Source organism: Hyla sarda, chromosome 6 (genome assembly GCF_029499605.1).
Source record: "Hyla sarda isolate aHylSar1 chromosome 6, aHylSar1.hap1, whole genome shotgun sequence".
NCBI classification, from domain to species: domain Eukaryota; kingdom Metazoa; phylum Chordata; class Amphibia; order Anura; family Hylidae; genus Hyla; species Hyla sarda.
Genome location: NC_079194.1, coordinates 151,009,006 through 151,028,516, shown reverse-complemented (window position 1 = coordinate 151,028,516; position 19,511 = coordinate 151,009,006). Strand labels below are relative to the sequence as shown.

Below are 19,511 nucleotides of genomic sequence, written 5' to 3'. Positions count from 1 at the left end.
GGCTGTACGCTCCTGCACACTGGGGGCAACGGTGACAGCCGTGCCCCTTCAAAACACCGCTCGCCCTCCCTCATACCTCTATGAGCCAAAATCATTCGGGGCCGGAGTCCTGGGTCCAGAGGCTCTCAGGCCTAGCCCCATACGCAGCGGGGGCCAATGTGCGGCACCTGTTGGATACTTCCGCATGGCTGAGTTGAGTTCCGGCCTCTCCAGGCTGCTCGTCAGGGATTGGTCCAGGGCAGGCTTCCATCCCTCTACCGTAGGGCTTGAGCCAGGCGGCCGGGCAAGGTGGCAGGGTGAACAGGGGGGAGGACGGAGTCAGACGGAGCGGCAGGAACTAAGTCATCCTGCACAGGGACCTCCCCGATGGTGCTCTCTCCTGTCTGATAGTACTCCTCTGTGTTCTCCTGTCTGATAGGACTCCTCTGTGCTCTCTCCTGTCTGATAGCACTCATCTGTGCTCTCTCTGGTCTGATAGCACTCCTTTGTGCTGTCTGATAGGACAGGAGAGAACACAGGAGTAATATCAGACAGGGGAGAACATAGAGGAGTGCTATTAGACAGGAGACAGCACAGAGGAGTAATATCAGACAGGGGAGAACATAGAGGAGTAGGGCTTGAGCCAGGCGGCCGGGCAAGGTGGCAGGGTGAACAGGAGGGAGGAGTGAGCGAGGCCAGTAGAACGAGGAGTCAGACGGAGCGGCAGGAACTAAGTCATCCTGCACAGGGACCTCCCCGATGGTGCTCTCTCCTGTCTGATAGTACTCCTCTGTGTTCTCCTGTCTGACAGGACTCCTCTGTGCTCTCTCCTGTCTGATAGCACTCCTCTGTGCTCTCTCTGGTCTGATAGCACTCCTTTGTGCTGTCTGATAGGACAGGAGAGAACACAGGAGTAATATCAGACAGGGGAGAACATAGAGGAGTGCTATTAGACAGGAGACAGCACAGAGGAGTAATATCAGACAGGGGAGAACATAGAGGAGTGCTAGCCCACCCTCACTTACTGGACTTTGACCATGCATGTGATTTAGCTTGGACAAAATATTGATTTTATAAGCCATGATTTCTATAAAAAGGAAATAACATTTTCTTATGAAGTATATTAGAAAGGTTAATGTTTTACAACATATAAACAGATATTGTATCTGACAGTGCCCATTTAAGGTGTAAACTACATATGTTAAGATGCAATGTGGCAGAAGTATAGGATCTCATCTAGCAAGATTCAGAGAGTCGGATTAAATCAACAAAACATGCATTCAGCTCTGAATGTAGTTGAAATAGTATGCATAATGAAAGTTAACATTTGTAGACTGGGCCAGTCTCTTTCCTGACCAAACACACTTTGGTTTTTAGTACAAGCAGACTTAAAAGCTTGTTTAGTTATTGAAATAATACTTATTTACTTCTGTTACACAGTGCTGTATTTTTTATTTCAATTTTTTACTAGTAAATTTAAATTTTTCTGTGATATGAGAGAAATGAAAAAAAAACATGCATATAAATAGGTTTAAAATTTTTTTTTTTTTTTTTTTTTTATTAAAGGGCAACTGTAGTGCAAGACTTTTTTATATTGCTGTGCCCGGGCTGCAAAAAGAAACAAAATAAACTTTAACATACCTAACTACGTGCCTCCATCGGTCCGGTACCGGCCTCACGGTCCAGCGGTGCTAACCTCATTCAACTTCCTAGCGACGAAGATGTCACAGAGCCGTCTGCGTATCACCGGCTGCAGCGATGTCCAGCCCCAGCCGGTGATGTAAGAAGCCGGCCAGAGCTCCTTAAGTGTGGCCGGTGTGGCCGGTGATACGCCGATGGGTCTGTGACGTCTCCGTCCCCAGGAAGTTGAATGCGGTTCGCACCGCTGGACCGTGAGGCCAGTACCGGAACGACGGGGGCATGTAGGAAGGAATGTTAAAGTTTATTTTGTTTATTTTTGCAGCTCGGGCACAGCAATATATAAAAGTCTTGCACTACAGTTGTCCTTTAACAACAAAAAGTGTGCCCCCTTTCTTTTACGGTGGTTTCCATGTAAGGAAGCTTTATCTATTATTTTTTTTTATTTTGCATGTCATATTTTACATGTTAGGCTATGTTCACATCAGCGTTGTGGAGCTCTGTTACAACAGATGATAATGGGGCTGGGACGGAGGTTGTGAAAGCAGGCATTAACAGAACCCAACAGGTCCCTTCACTTTGAATGGGGTCTGTCAGGGTACTATAAGATGCTCGTTATTTTTAATGACTTTTAGCAGGGGAAAAAACTGACACTCAGTGTTTTTTTTTCCGTCATTACATTGGAATCAGTGAACAAAGCTCAATAACGGAGCTCCGAACGCCAATGTGAACCTGGCCTTATGCTCCTACCCTAGGGTAATAACATATTAACATTACAATATTATGTTTTTGTTTGTTATAGCCAATTTCTCATGTAACTTGGGCTGACATATTAGTCTGCATTAAAGAGGAAATACAGCCCTTGACAATTACTGCAAGGAATGGGACTGTTCTGGGACTGCAGCAGCTCATGCAGCTACTCTGTGATCACATGATCCCAGGCAATACTGTGTACACAGCACTGATTGAGTTACTAAAGTAATGTCTGGACCAGCCAGACATTTAAAGGGGTATTCCTGGCAAAACATCTTATCCCCTATCAAATTCAAGCTTTTTACAAGTCCCAATACATTATATCAACATTTTACACGGTTTCTATAGAGAAATTCTAAAGTAAAAACAGTCAGAATACATGGAAAAGAAACTCGAGCACTAGTGTCTAGAATGGCTTTCAGAATAAAATATAATTTTTATTTATCCATGTTAAAATATAAAAACAATGTGCAACATGTGTATATAAAAAAAAAAAAAAATTCAGAAAGCCAAAAAAAGCCCTTCTCACCCAGGAAAAGCAGGATGAGATAAAGTAATCCAAAACATTTGAGGCTGTGGTTAGTACTCTCATTATTCTATGCATGATTTTTAGGAAACAGTGGCATTATTGGTAGTGAGCCGACTACGCCCTCTCCCTCTAGAACAGGTTTGGTGTAGGATCATCCTTAAACCTTTTCTTGTTTTGGGATGTAAATGGATGTCCCAGAAGGAATGTAGTTAACTGTCTGGGTTACACATTGATATCCCAGATGTTCTGGGGGCTTAGAAACTGAGCCCCCAAGATTGTTGATGGGAGCCTCCTAATATACACAGGTGGGCTCACACTGCAAGTTTTGAGACCAGAGCAATAGCAGCTGTTGCATCTATAGGGTTAACAGGAGGGACCCATTAGTCATCCCTTTGATATGAGTTCTGGTGGTTGTCAAGGCAGCCAGAGGCCAAATCATGGCCTCTGGGTAAGCCAGATATGTAAATTTCTAAGCGACATCTACAGGCAGATTCTCACAGGCTACCAATCAGTATGAAAACTGATAGGTATAGTCAGCTGCAGGACAGATATACTGTAGTGTACAGATGTTTAAGTTCCAAAGTATGAAAATTGTCCATTTGCCTTTAAGGCCCTTTGTTGTAAAATAGAGAGAGAAAAGAACATATAACTAGTATTGCCACTGCTGTAACTACTCGCCCTATAAAAATATTTATCCTTCAAAAAATAACGCCATAGGAAAAAATAAATAAAACAATGCCATAATTGCTGGTTTTGGTCACCCTGCTTTCCCCCAAAAAATTATCAAAAACGATATCAATAAATAGCCTTTCCTGCAATGCCACTTGCTTCTCCTGCTTATTTACTCATGATTACGGGTTGTATACAGTATACATCCTTTACTGTATACTTACTTACGAACCTCCTTCCTGGTCCGGGGCTCCTCTTCTGTAGCCCCACCCCTAATGATGACATCACTGGAGGGGTAGCTAAAGGAGAAGACAATCAGACAGAAACAAGGTTGGTTAGTATGGGTCTGTTCACATTTCACTTGTTTTAAAAAGGCATGTTAAAAATAAATACTGTGACCAGACCCTTTCTGTCAATGTGTTTCCAAACAAGGAGCCTCCAGCTGTTGCTAAACTACAACCCCCAACATTCCCAGACAGCCAAAGGCTCTCTTGGAACCAAACAGCAACAGCCTGATGTTACCAGGGTGGGCAAGGACCACTGTTAATACCCTGCCCCCCCCCCCCCCCCCCCCCTAATTTTTGAATCATATGATCCTATCCATGCATCAGTATTGCCTGAGCAAAACCTATCCTCAACATTGGTACAGACCACATATAAAGCACTCTCTGGATTTGGGATGATGACTATTCCAATGTAATAAGCTTTTTGTTGAAGTAGGCTTCCTGAAAATATTAGTCAGGATTTTCAACCAATCATCAATGTAAATAGTAATACCAAGGAAGTTGATCTGCTTTGCATGAAACATCTGAGTGAAACTCGCGTTAAAATTATTTTTATTTAGTATCTTCTTAAAGTATACTATCCCCATTCCATAAAACCAAAATATCGTCAATCTGTCGCCCCTTAAAACAAAATGTGACTGGTGTAAAAAGACAAATCATTAGAAACAAGATACACATGCTCCCCATGGCTGTACCTTTAGTTTGGAGATAAAAGGTGGAGTCATACAGAAAAAAAATGTGTGAGAGGATGAAGTAATTGTGTTTACCAACAGTAACATAGTCAGCTTTCTCCATACTGCTTAATTCATCCAATGCCATCTGCCATCTGCTCCCCTAGTCAAGTTAGAGTGAATCTTCTCTTGCCTAGGTTTAAAATTTGTTGGTGAAAATCTTTTCCATCCCCAACTCTCTATCTCTCAAAGTACGTACATCCTGATCCCTATTAACATGCTATTTATGTAGAACTCATTTTCTGGCAAACAGATTAATATCTTTAGCCCAGATGAATTCATCAAATTTCAGGACAGGTGTAAACAAGAAACTTTTATGAAAGAACAATATCTACAAAGGGAGAGAGTGTTCATGCCTAAAAATGGGTCTGTAAAGGAAAGGTGTTGCCCTGAATGGGTTGTGCTCCTATATGTGCACACAGAGGTATTGGTAATATACGATCGGATAAATTCTGTATTAAGAGTGGGGTGGCACACGGGCCCTGATTTATCAATCTGTCTGAGACAGAAACTAGAGCAACCAATTACAATGAATGTTTTATATCTTAAGGAGCTCTGGTAAAATGAAAGCTAAGCCGTGATTGAATGCTTGGGAAAATCACTCCAGTTTCTGTCTCAGACAGATTGATAAATCAGGACCACTGTGTCGGACCCATTGCCATCATTGAAATAGGACTGAATGGAGGAACAGACAAACCAACAGAAACAGGCGAGGAGAAAAGGATACAGTTGTAGCTCAGACATTCTGTTCGACCAAATATCTTAAGATTCTAAGGGTATTGGTTAACTTTTTTGTGGACGTGTTGTTATGTTGAAATCGCCCCCCTTTAACCCCTTCATGACCCAGCCCATTTTCACCTTCATGACCTGGGCATTTTTTGAAAATCTGACCACTGTCACTTTAAACATTAATAACTTTGGAATGCTTTTACTTATCATTCTGATTCCGAGATTGTTTTTTCGTGACATATTCTACTTTATGTTATCGGTAAAATTTCACTGATATTTGCATCCTTTCTTGGTAAAAAATCTAAAAATGCCATGAAAATTTTGAAAATTTAGCATTTTTCTAACTTTGAAAGTCTCTGCTTGAAAGGAAAATGGATATTCCAAATAAATTACATATTGATTCACATATACAATATGTCTACTTTGTGTTTGCATTAAAAAAATTGACAAGTTTTTACTTTTGGAAGACACCAGAGGGCTTCAAAGTTCCGCAGCAATTTTCAAATTTTTCTCAAGATTTTCAAAATCGTAATTTTTCAGGGCCCAGTTCAGGTTGGAAGTGGATTTTAAGGATCTTCATATTAGAAATACCCCATAAATGACCCCATTATAAAAACTGCACCCCCCAAAGTATTCAAAATGACATTCAGTAAGTGTTTTAACCCTTTAGGTGTTTCACAGGAATAGCAGCAAAGTGAAGGAGAAAATTCTAAATCTTCATTTTTTACACTCGCATTTTCTTGTAGACCCAATTTTTGAATTTTTACAAGGGGTAAAAGGAGAGAAATCACCCTAAAATTGGTAACCCAATTTCTCTTGAGTAAGGAAATACCTCATATGCGTATGTAAAGTGTTCGGCGGGCGCAGTAGAGGGCTCAGAAGGGAAGGAGCGACAATGGGATTTTGGAGAGTGAGTTTTTCTGAAAGGGTTTTTGGGGGGCATGTCCCATTTAGGAAGCCCCTATGGTGCCAGAACAGTGGACCCCCCCACATGTGACCCCATTTTGGAAACTATACCCCTCATGGAATTTAATAAGGGGTGCAGTGAGCATTTACACCCCACTGGCGTTTGACAGATATTTGAAACAGTGGACTGTGCAAATCAAAAATTTTATTTTTCATTTTCACAGACCACTGTTCCAAAAATCTGTCATACACCAGTGGGGTGTAAATGCTCACTGCACCCCTTATTACATTCCGTGAGGGGTGTAGTTTCCAAAATGGGGTCACATATGGATATTTATTGTTTTGCGTTTGTCAGAACTGCTGTAACAATCAGCCACCCCTGTGCAAATCGCCTCAAATGTACATGGTGCACTCTCCCTTCTGGGCCTTGTTGTGCGCCCCCAGAGCACTTTGCGCCCACATATGGGGTATCTCCGTACTCATGAGAAATTGCGTTACAAATTTAGAGGGTCTTTTTTCCCTTTTACCTCTTGTGAAAATGAAAAGTATAGGGCAACACCAGCATGTCAGTGTAAAAAATTTATTATTTTACACTAACATGCTGGTGTAGACCCCAACTTCACCTTTTCATAAGGGGTTAAAGAAGAAAAAGCCCCCCAAAATTTGAAAGGCAATTTCTCCCGAGTACGGCCATACCCCATATGTGTCCCAAAACTGTTGCCCTGAAATACGACAGGGCTCCAAAGTGAGAGAGCGCCATGCGCATTTGAGGCCTGAATTAGGGATTTGCATAGGGGTGGACATAGGGGTATTCTTTGCCAATGATTCCCAAACAGGGTGCCTCCAGCTGTTGCAAAACTCCCAGCATGCCTGGACAGTTAATGGCTGTCCGGCAATACTGGGAGTTATTATTTTGCAACAGCTGGAGGCTCCGTTTTGGAAACAGTAGCGTACCAGACGTTTTTCATTTTTTGGGGGGAGGGGGGCTGTGTAGGGGTATGTGTATATGTAGTGTTTTTTACTTTTTATTTTAGGTTAGTGTAAGTGTAGTGTAGTGTTTTTAGGGTACAGTCACATGGGCAGAGGTTCACAGCAAGTTTGCCGCTGGAAGTTTGAGCTGCAGCGCATAATTTGCGCTATCTCAAACTTGCAGCACTCACTGTAAACCTCCGCCCATGTGAGTGTACCCTGTACATTCACATTGGGGGGAGGGGGCAAACATCCAGCTGTTGCAAACTCCGAGCATGCCCTTTGGCTGTCCGTGCATGCTGGGAGTTGTAGTTTTGCAACAGCTGGAGGAACACTGGTTTGGAAACACTAAGTTAAGTAATAAACTTTCAAGTGTTTTGCAACCAAACTTAGTGTTTCCAAACCAGTGTGCCTCCAGCTGTTGCAAAACTACAACTCCCAGCATGCATGGTCTGTCAGTGCATGCTGGGAGTTATAGTTTTGCAACAATTGCAACAGCTGGAGGCACTGAGGTAGGAAACGGACAATGTTTCCCAACTAGTGTGCCTCCAGTTGTTGCAAAACTACAACTCCCAGCATGCCCAGACTGCCAAGGCATGCTGGAAGTTGTAGTTCGGCAATATCTGAAGGATCAGATGTTGCCGAACTACAACTTCCAGCATGCTTGGGCAGTCTGGGCATGCTGGGAGTTGTAGTTTTGCAACATCTGGAGGTCCACAGTTTGGAGACCACTGTATAATGGTCTCCAATCTGTGCTCTTCCAGATGTTAGAGAACTACAACTCCCAGCATGCCTGGACAGACTGAGCATGCTGAGATTTGTAGTTTTGCAACATCTGGAAGAGCACAGATTGGAGACCATTATACAGTGGTCTCCAAACTGTGGACCTCCAGATGTTGCAAAACTACAACTCCCAGCATGCCCAGAAAGCCAAAGGCTGTCTGGGCATGCTGGGAGTTGCAGTTTTGAAACTCTCAGAGGCAGCAGTGAGATCGCTTTACGGCGATCTCACTGCTGCCAATGAAGATGCCGCACTGCTGCCGGAAACTCACCTCCGGGACGCAGCGCAGCCGGGACCGCACGGAGGACGCCGGGACCGCACGGAGGACGCCGGGACCGCACGGAGGACGCCGGGACCGCACGGGACACCGCTCCGACGTGTAAGTGACGCCGGGGGACGGGTCAGGGACACTTAGCAAAGCGGTGTGTGTCCCGATCCCCGTGATCGGAACTCACACACCGCGCTGCTAAGTATTTTTATAGCGAAACGCTGCTATCAACTAGTCAGATTTGACCAGCTGATAGCAGCGATCGCTGGGGGGGGGGGGGGGGGGGGGGGGACGACGAAACCCCCCGTGGTCGCATGGTAAGATGGCTGGCTATCAGTGATAGCCACCATCTTTCCAGGCGCTGCGGGATGCCGCGAGTAGCGGCAGTAATGTCCATGACGTACCTGTATGTCATGGGTCGGGAACACCTTGCCACCCATGACGTACAGGTATGTCATAGGTCGGGAAGGGGTTAAATTATGTTCTGGAATGTTTGGGTCCCCTATGGTCCAAACCCAATGCCTTTGGACCAGAGGTATCTAATGCAGAAATATTTGTGTATGTATTCTGTATTGAATATTTTATTTTTCTCTTATGTGGCCACTTTTAAAGTCTCCCCAATCCATGATAAAGTCTTGTGCTTACATTCCTTTATATCACTCCTTTATATTGTTCCTTTATGTCACTGTAAGATGATTTCCAACCGTTGGAACTTAGGATTGTTAGAGAACACCTGTATCTCCCAATGGTTTCTGTACCTGATTATAATAGGCCTTTTTGTAATCAAGAAGGTACCTAATCTGTAGCTTCTTGATTACAAAAAGGCCTATTTTAATCAAGTACAGGAACCATTGGAAAAGGAGCTGAGGGAGATACAGGTGTTCACTAACAATCCTAAGTTCTGTTAATAGTTTCTCCCACCCCTGATTGAAAGCTGGGTCCTCTTTATAAGGATTTGGCATAATGGGAATTCTGAACCCCCTATATACAATATTTTTTTGACGTAAGTCTCCAAACGGGCTATCTCGCACCAAGCTTTAATCTGTTGTTTAAAGGTTTAAGTGTGATTCTTAAAGGCTGTCTGGATCTCAAACTGATGAAGAGGTAAGTTCTTGATAGTAAATACCTGCACTGCTTCTGCTAAGACTCTAAACTTGAATGCTCTATTGTAGAAAACCTGCCATAATGAAGTAAGGGTACACCTACAATTGGGTACACAACCACAAATGACCAGTTGCCGATAGGAACTAATCAAATAACTTCTTTTATTTTTCAGAGGCCTTTTTAAAAATTAAAGAAGCGATCTGGTTGGCTGCTATGGGCAATGGTTCAACTTTTTTTCTGCATAGGTTATGACAAATACCCCAATATATGCCTACAAAATGGTGCCATTATTAAATACAACATCAATGTAAAAATTAAAAATGTTTTAGCTGTTAGCATAATTGAAAAGCAAACACTTTTTTTTTCTTTTTCTTTTTTTTGCAGTAGCAGCATCTAAATTGCATTAAGATCTGGAAAACACCTTTAAGTGTTTCGTCATATCAAAATCCTGCCTACAAAAAAACCCTTGGCGGGTGGAGTTTCCAAATTGGAGTCACTGACCAGGGGTTCCTACCGTACATGGGACATGGCACCTTAAAACTATTACAGTAAAATCTGTACTCTAAATAGCGCTAATTTCTTTCTGAGCACTGCAGCGTGCAAAAAAGCAGAAACTGCATAACACATTTAGAGGTGAATATTCTCTTTGTTCCTTTTGATGTGAATAAGTATGAACTAAATGTACATACTATTAGAAAAAATTTGAATTTTCATTTTTACTGTCTAATGCTAAAAAATTTACTCAAACACCTGTTGGGTTTAATGTTCACTACACCCCTTTGACTGCAAGCAGCAAAAGAAGCGTGCAGCCAGGCACTTCTCTACCCGCTCACTCTAGTCTAGTGATCAGTCCAAACTAAGCTAAGCTAAAATAATATATTATTGAAAAATATTTCCTTTTTCTATTTCTATGGCGCAATGCTAAAAAAAACAGTATGTAAAACCTGTAGGGGTCAAATGTTCAATATACCTCAAGATAAAATCCTTGAGGGGTGCAGTTTCCACAACTGATGTATGTTTATTATGTTTTGGCAGCTTAAATCATTTGCAAACCCAATATAGGGGGAGATTTATCAAAACCTGTCCAAAGGAAAAGTTGCTGAGTTGCCCATAGCGACCAATCAGCTCGCTTCTTTCATTTTTTAAAATTCCTGTGAAAAATGAAAGAAACGATCTGATTGGTTGCTATGGGCAACTGGACAACATTTTCTCTGCACAGGTTTTGATGAATCTCCCCCATGGTGTCTGAAAAACACCCTAATAAAAAAGGAGGCCCCCAAAATCCAGATCTGAGTAAAACATTAGGAGATTTTTTTCTTTTAATATCTGCTGTCACATGGAAAAAATAATGTACACAATAAACCACAAATATCTAAATTAAACCTACAGTCTGCCTTAACCCCTTAAGGACCAGGGGTTTTTCCGTTTCTGCATTTTCGGTTTTTGCTCCTTACCTTTAAAAAATCAATGTTACACCTAAAAATCCATATGATGGCTTATTTTTTGCGCCACCAATTCTACTTTATAATGACATCAGTCATTTTACCCAAAAATCTACAGCAAAACGGAAAAAAAAAATCATAGCGAGACAAAATTGAAAAAAAAATGCCATTTTGTAACTTTTGGGGGCTTCCGTTTTTACACAGTACATTTTTCGGTAAAAATTACACATTCTCTTTATTTTGTAGGTCCATGTGGTTAAAATGATACCCTACTTAGGCTGGGTTCACGCCACGTTTTTGCAATACAGTTTTTTTTCAGGTTTTTGATAAAAAAACGGATTCCTCAAAACCTAACTAAACTGTATCAAAACATGTGCACAAAGTTTTATCTGTATACGGTTGAAAAGTGATGTCCAGTTGCATCCGTTTTTTAAGAAAAAAAACGCATACGTTTTGAACTTTTCACTCCATTATGAATGAAGTTTCACTTGTTTAATTGAAATTCCAAGAAAAAAAAACTGCAAAGTCAAAAACTGTATGGGAAAAACTGTATGGGAAAAACTGGATGGAACTGTACACACATACAGTTCTGTATGGTTCCCATTGACTCCCATGTTAAAAAAAAACGTATACGGGTCTATACGGTTTTTCACCTGGACCAAAAACCGTGGTAGGTCACGGTTTTAAGTCCAGAAAAGAAAAGTAAAGAAAACGTGTGGTGTGAAAAACGGAGACAACCGTATGCAATACGGTGCATACGGTTTTGAATGGAAAGTCTATGGGCGCGGTTTTCTGTACAGTTGAATATGTTTTTTTTTTTTTTTTTTAAACGTATCCAAAAACTGTTTCTCATAGAAAAGCATTGATCAATGATTCTGCCGCTTGACTGCTCATGCCTGTATCTCAGGCACTGAGCAGTCATTCGGCGATCGGACACCAGGAGGCAAGGTAGGAGACCCTCCTTGTGTCCTGCAGATGTTCGGGATGCCGCGATTACGCCGCGGCGATCCCGAACAGCTCCCTGAGCTAACTGGCATGGTTTTACTTTCACATTAGACGCGGCGTTCAACTTTGAATGCTGCGTCCAAAGGGTTAATAGTGTGCCGCACTGCGATCAGTGCCGCACGCTATTAGCCACGGGTCCCGCCCGTTGTTAGATGCTGGGCACGACCCGCTATGACGTGGGGCCATACCGTGGCCCCGCGTTATAGATCGGGAGCGGACTCATGACGTAACTTTACGTCATGGGTTCTTAACAGGTTAATTAGTCTGAGTCACCTATAGGATTTAAAGACTTCTCAAATTTAGCTGCAATTTCTTTGAGATGTGAAGTTTTTAAAATAGGGCGATTTATTTGGGGTTTTTAACATAACATCTCAAAGCTTCCTCTTAACTTAGGTGGTCCTTAAAACAGATTTTGCAAATTTTCTTGAAAATGTAAAAAATTCTGCTAAAATCATAAGTCTTAGCCTAAAAATAAAAAAAAGGAAGTTTAACAATTGATGTCAACACAGACAGAGTAAATATTCATTATTACCTTATTTATGTGGCATCTTTCTAACAAGATGATCATTTCCCAAATTTATACTAAACTTTGGTGTTTGTCACAAATAAACACTGAATATATTAACAACATTTGGTACATAAAGTACATGTGGATACAAATGGTGCCTTGGGGGGGGGGTGTTGCTATGCGGTATATTAAGGGTGTAATTAACCCTTGTCAGTCGTGACACCAGGGTGAGGGTTAATACTGTATAGCTTGGCCTATCACCACCCTTCCTAAAAGCGATAGGGAGATGTAGAATAATGTTCACAACCAGAGCTTTGCTGAAAACTTTCGGAAACTTTACTGAAGATTTTCTGTAACATGGGATAACAGGGAACAGTCCTTATAACAAAGTCTATATACAGCTTACCAGAGATTGACATATGGTTGGGACTTTTGTAAGTTCTTTAGCTTAGTAGGATTTTGTAAGCACAGATCCGCCTTATTTAGGTGATCCTGCAAGCATTTGCGGGGAATATGTAAGTAATATGAACTCACTGCTTAATTCGGACCACGGCTGGCAGGCTTTGGCCCAGTAGTTGTCTGTAGCAGTAGCATAGGTCTTTACTCATCAAGAATCAGGATCCCAAGAGAGATTATTGGACGCAGCTCCCTTATATGGGCAGGGGCTGGCCGTTTTAGGATTGGTCCAAACCATCTGTCAAATCAGCTTTACAAAGTGTTATGAGAAATCACATGACCCATGAACCTCCAAAGGTCCTTTTACCTACCAAAGAGTACTAACCCGAGTCACATGACCTAAGGCCCTGTGACGCTATAAAGGTAAGCATACATATTATATACAGCATTTACATGTAATTTACTAGAATATTAACTAGATGAGGGGTGACTAGGGGATGACTATGGAAGTGGACCCCCACAGTTCCTAGGAACTCTGACTTTGGGGACCCCCAACAAAGGTACGGTATGCAATACAGTACTGGGACACCACAGAATGTCCAGCACAATCTCGATGCAATTCGTGTTTAATTTATTCAGCAATCAAACAAACATGGAGATGCACAGGTGACACATTTCAACCACAGTGTGCAGCCTTAGTCATACAAAGAACAGGCATAAGTGAATCCTTTTAATAGGAGAAGGGGGTGGGATCTCCACCCAGGAAAAGACACCTGGGAGTTAACCCACTCACTTCCCCCATATATGTGCAGTTAAAACCATACACACACACACATATATATATATATATATATATATATATATATATATATATATTGTGACGATCTGTCTTGGGGATTAGCTCTGGGATCGTCCTGGACCACGCCACAGGATGCGTTTCTTCTCAATAAACCAGCAAACAAACGCTTATAATGCAAATCTGGCACCTTGCCAGTTTTATTAGACAGGTTGCAGGGAAAGAAATAAACAAAAAGCAGGAACAAAACAAAATCCTAGACCGTCTGGTCACTGACTAAACAGATCAGCTTGTCCTGACTAACAACCGCTGAGCTTCCCTCAGCCGGTTAAACATATGTCCCCTGCAACCTTCTATTCATACTTCATGTCACTCTCTTTGAGCCACTCATAGCTCAGGCTGTGTACTCCTCAGCAGGCTCTGTCTCTTCCCTACAGCCCACATGCTGTCTCCTAGGAAGAGCCCACAATAGACTGAGTCTCCATCTCATATACACTTCCCTTCCCTCCTGCCTCATTACTTAAGAAGCAGGTGAGAGCTTCTGCAGGGTGAGCCAAGGAAATGCACCCTTTCCTTGCCACACTGCCACAATATATATTACAAATAACATTACTGATAAAATCCCATTTGATCTCTTTCTCTGAGATCGCAATTACCTTACAAAAACAGGTGGAATATGCATATCCTATATAATAGCAAAATATCTCCTATTTAAAGACACTTCCTAAAATGTTTTAAAAGGCTGCATATAGCTACAGCCCAGAGATTGACTGAACTATATATATTTAATCAATCTGTTGTATAATCTCGTACAATACAAAATATAGTATGTTTATTATTTAAAGCCTACACTAAAAATAAAGAGAATGTACAAAGAAAAACATAACTTCACTTAAACGGATGTATTTACAATATGGATATTACGTTACAATATCCTGACATGATAATTATCTAAAGTCCATTACAACGCGAGTTATTATTAATAGTGTAAAATCACGTCCTGTCTTTGATTTAATCCTTTGGAATAACGAGTCTGCAATTTAATTATCCAATAGACTTCTCTATCTAACAGTTTTTGTTTCATGCTACCTCCTCTTGTTGGTGCCGATATTCTTTCAAATCCCCTAAAGGCTAAGGGTTGAAACATCCTTCCTATGCACTTCTGCACAGTGTCTTGTGGCCATAGACACATATCTTGAGTGGAAATGAGGGATATCCGATAAATGCTTCCTGATCCTCACCTTCAAGGGATTTGGTTTGCACCCCACATATTGTGTCAAACAAAAGTCACACGTCAAGAGATAAATCACATTCACTGTATTACAGTTAATGTATTTTTTTATGTTAAATGTTTGTTTCATTACAGAGGATGTGAAGGGCATCGTATTTTTGATAATTCTACAGCATGTGCGTTTTAAATGTCCACACTTATAGTTACCTTTGGTATTTAAAGGGGTATTCCAGGCCAAAACTTTTTTATATATATCAACTGGCTCCAGAAAGTGAAACAGATTTGTAAATTACTTCTATTAAAAAAATCTTAATCCTTCCAATAGTAATTAGCTTCTGAAGTGGAGTTGTTGTTTTCTGTCTAACTGCTCTCTGATGGCTCACGTCCCGGGAGCTGTACAGTTCCTATGGGGATATTCTCCCATCATGCAAAGCTCCCGGGATGTGACATCATCATTGAGCAGTTAGACAGAAAACTTCAGAAGCTAATAACTATTGGATTAAGATTTTTGAATAGAAGTAATTCACAAATCTGTTTGACTTACCAGAGCCAGTTGATATATATAAAAAAAAGGTTTTGCCTGGAATACCCCTTTAAGCATGTCGGTTTCTTTTTAGCCTCTAAGCAAAACAAGCTAGGGGAAATGAATTGTCCTACTGTTCGTGCCCTTTTGGAAATAAATTTAAAAGCATGTTGAAATTTTTTGGTGTATTGGCTGTCATTAGCTACAGTTGGAATATATTTTTCAATTATTTTACAAACATCTTTAACCTGTTTGGGACAAAGGACGTGCCACCTCCTATCCCCTGCGATTTGCCCCCTCCCCCTCATTTCTACATTCACACGGGCGGGGGTTTTCATTGAGTTTCCCGCTTCAAGTGTGAGCTGTGGAAAATTTTCTGCTGCAACTCAAACTCCCAGCGGGAAAATCTCTGTAAACTTCCACCCATGTGAATGTACCCTAAAACTACTACACCTACACAAAATAAAGAGTAAAACACTACATATACACACCCTTACACAGTTAACCCCCCCTCCCCCAAATAAAAACGCAAAACGTCTCGTATGGCACTGTTTCCAAAATGGAGCACAACTCCTAGCATTGCAGGACAGCCATTGACTGTCCAGGCCTGTTGGGAGGTTTGCAACAGCTGGAGGGACCCTGAACGCTGCCATAGGGGATTTTTTTTGGTGGAGGAGGCAAGCGCTATGCTTGCATCCGGGTCAACCCCTAAGCAAATCCCTATTTAGGCCTCACATGCACATGGCGCTCTCTCACTCCGGAGCCCTGTTGTATTTCAAGGCAACAGTTTAGGGCCACATATGGGGTATTTCCGTACTCGGGAGGAATTGCGCTACAAATTTTGAGGGGCATTTTCTCCTTATAAAAAGGTAAAGTTGGGGTCTAAACCAGCCTGTTAGTGTAAAGAAACGTAAATTTTTTTTTTACACTAACATGATGGTGTTGCCGCATACTTTTAATTTTCATAAGAGGTAAAAGAAAAAAAAAAAAGACCCCAAAAAATTGTAACACAATTCCTCCCCAATACGTAAATACCCCATATGTGGATGTAAAGTGCTCTGAGGGCTCAGGAGTGAGAGCGCACCGAGTACATTTGAGGCCTAAACTGGTGATGTGTGTACAGCAGGTGAAAAAAGTATCTCACGAAATATATTTCCAATGGTGCCATTAACATGACATTTTCACTAGATGCTGGTAAAAAAGCAAGTAATTCATACATAAACGTAATAAATAAAAGAAAATAAGCTAAGTAATTGTGTGTATTAATGTGAAACGACAGAAGGAAAAAGTATTAAACACATGAAAATGTAAAGACATGGAAAGCCAAGAAAACTGTTGAAATCTATAATTAAGTAAAACGCATTCCAGACCTTTGGCAGTGCAAATTAATATCAGTTGGTTCAGTCCCAACTAATGGCCTACAAAAAGGTCTTATTGCCAAGGTGTCACAAAAGACACATAGCATGATGGGTAAAAGCAAAGCTGTCTGAAGACCTTTGCAATTTAAATTGTTGCAAACCATAACAGTGAACAATATTCTAAAAGCTCCAGTGAGTTCTGTTGGGACAATAAATTGGCCTAGACCAGGTGCTCTTTGCAAGGTTTGTGACAGAGAAGTGAAAAGCATAGTCAGAAGAGTTGCCCATGAACCAAGGACCACTTGTGGAGAGCTTTAAAATGATCTGGAATTAGCACGTACTGTTGTCTCAAAGAAAAAGTAAGTAATGCACTCCGCCGCCATAGTGTGGTCAGATGAAAGCAAAATATAACTGTTAGGATACCATAATACACCCCATGTTTGGAGGAGAAATGGCACTGTACTTCACCCTAAAAACACCATACCAACAGTGAACTTTCGAGGTTGGAACATCATGGTGAGGGGCTGCTTTTCTGCAAGTGGTACTGGCAAACTGCACATAATTGCAGGAAGGATGAATAGGCAAATCTGCCAAGATACTCTTCACAAAAATCTGCTGCCATCTACCAGGATGGTGAAGATGAAACAAGGTAGAACATTTTAGCAAGACAATGATCCCTAACAGCCAAGGAAAATCTCATACGGTTTAAAAATAAAGAAAATAAAGCTCCAATTATCTATCACCCAACTCAAGATCATAATTCATAGAAGAGGCCCACAGAACCTTCAAGACTTTAAGACTGTTTGGCAAAAAAAAAAAAACACATGGCATACTATTTTGGAAACTACACCCTTTAAGGAACATAAAAAGGGGTAACAAGGGGTACAGTGAGTCTTAACACTCTACTTGTGTTGGACAACTTTCTGTTCAATTTGGATGTGTAAATGATTATTATTTTTTTCCCCAAAAATTTTTACATTTTTACAAGGGATAATAGGAGAAAATGCCCCCCAAAATTTGTAACCCCATCTCTTCTGATTATGGAAATACCCCATGTGTGGACGTCAAGTGAACTGTGGGCAAACTACAGGGTGGGCCATTTATATAGATTCAGCTTAATAAAATGGGAATGGGTGGTGATATTAACTTCCTGTTTGTGGCACATTAGTTTATGTGAGGGGGGGAAACTTTTCAAGATGGGTGGTGATCATGGCAGCCATTTTGAAGTCGGACATTTTGAATCCAACTTTTGTTTTTTCGATAGGAAGAGGGTCATGTGACACATCAAACTTATTGGGAATTTCCAAGAAAAACAATGATGTGCTTGGTTTTAACGTAACTTTATTCTTTCATGAGTTATTTACAAGTTTCTGACCACTTATAAAATGTGTTCCATGTGCTGCCCATTGTGTTGGATTGTCAATGCAACCCTCTTCTCCCACTCATCACACACCGATAGCAACACCGCAGGAGAAATGCTAACACAGGCTTCCAGTATCCGTAGTTTCAGGTGGTCAGTGGGTCAGATCGGTAGACCTTGGGGGCCAATCAACTGGCCCATGATGACCAATCCACTTTCCAGGTAACTGTTCATCTAGGAATGCTAGGACCTGTCACTCATAATGTGGTGGTGCACCATCTTGCTGGAAAAACATAGGGAACGTGCCAGCTTCAGTGCATAAAGAGGGAAACACATCATCATGTACACTTTTGCATATCCAGTGGCCTTAAGGTTTCCATTGATGAAGAATGGCCCCACTATCTTTGTACCCCATATACCACACCATACCATCAATTTTTGTGTTCCAACAGTCTTGGAGGGAGCTATCCAATGTGTGTTAGTGTCAGACCAATAGCGGTGGTTTTGTTTGTTAACTTCACCATTCACATAAAAGTTTGCCTCATCACTGAACAAAATGTTCTGCGTAAACTGAGGGTCCTGTTCCAATTTTTGTTTTGCCCACTCTGTAAATTCAGTGCGCCGATCTGGGTCATCCTCGTTGAGATGCTGCAGTAGCTGGAGTTTGTAAGGGTGCCATTTGTGAGTAGCTAATATCCGCCGAAGGGATGTTCGACTAATGCCACTCTCCAGTGACATGCGGCGAGTGCTACGCTGTGGGCTCTTTCTGAATGAAGCTAGGACAGCGACTGATGTTTCTTCATAAGTGACAGATTTCATGCGTCTACATTTTGGCAAATCCAACACTGAACCAGTTTCACAAAACTTAGGCAAGCAGTTTGCCAACTGTAGCATGGGAGATGGGTGGTCTTGCATTGAAATCTGCTGAAATCTGCTGCAATGACCCGGTTACTGCGTTCACCAGACATCAACACAATTTCTATCCACTCCTCACGTGTTAACCTCAACAACATGTCAACGGCTGTAAACAAAGAGAAACTTGTGAACAACTCATGAAAGAATAAAGTTGCATTACAACCAAGCACATCATTGTTTTTCTTGTGAAATTCCCAATAAGTTTGATGTGTCACATGACCCTCTTCATATTGAAAAAACAAAAGATCAAAATGGCTGACGTCAAAATGGCCGCCATGGTCACCGCCCATCTTGAAAAGCTTCCCCCCTCACACATACTAATGTGCCACAAACAGGAAGTTAATATCACCAACCATTCCCCTTTTATTAAAGGGTAGCTCCCACATCCTATTTTTGTTTTCTGTCCCTGTCTATTGCACATCTATCCCTAACTTTAAATTTGTATTTTTACTATATTAAAAATGCTTTTTGTCTGCCTGGCAGTGTGCTCACTACCAGGCAGACTTCCCCAGCAGGCACCACGTCACTGATGCCTGCTGGGGGGGACTTCCGCCCTTAGTTCATCCACATAGGGTGCCTCCAGCTGTTTCATCACTACAACTCCCAGCTTGCCCTCACATCTATTGGCTGTCAGGGC

The 19,511-nt window shown here is 41.5% G+C and overlaps 1 protein-coding gene across 6 annotated transcripts in view; it reads right to left on the bottom strand.

Moving 5' to 3' along the window:
* Positions 1-19,511, bottom strand: part of BANP (BTG3 associated nuclear protein) — a 710,387-nt gene that overhangs the window by 535,527 nt on the left and 155,349 nt on the right. For 5 of the 6 annotated variants that reach the window (XR_008845087.1, XM_056525545.1, XM_056525548.1 and 2 more), the window contains exon 5: positions 3,793-3,867. The exons of the other annotated variant lie outside the window; for it this stretch is intronic. Coding sequence is in view for 4 of the 5 variants with exons in the window: in XM_056525545.1 (XP_056381520.1) it covers positions 3,793-3,867 (75 nt within the window). In the remaining variant the exon portion in view is untranslated. The remainder of the gene's footprint in view (positions 1-3,792; positions 3,868-19,511) is intronic. 6 annotated transcript variants of the gene reach the window in all.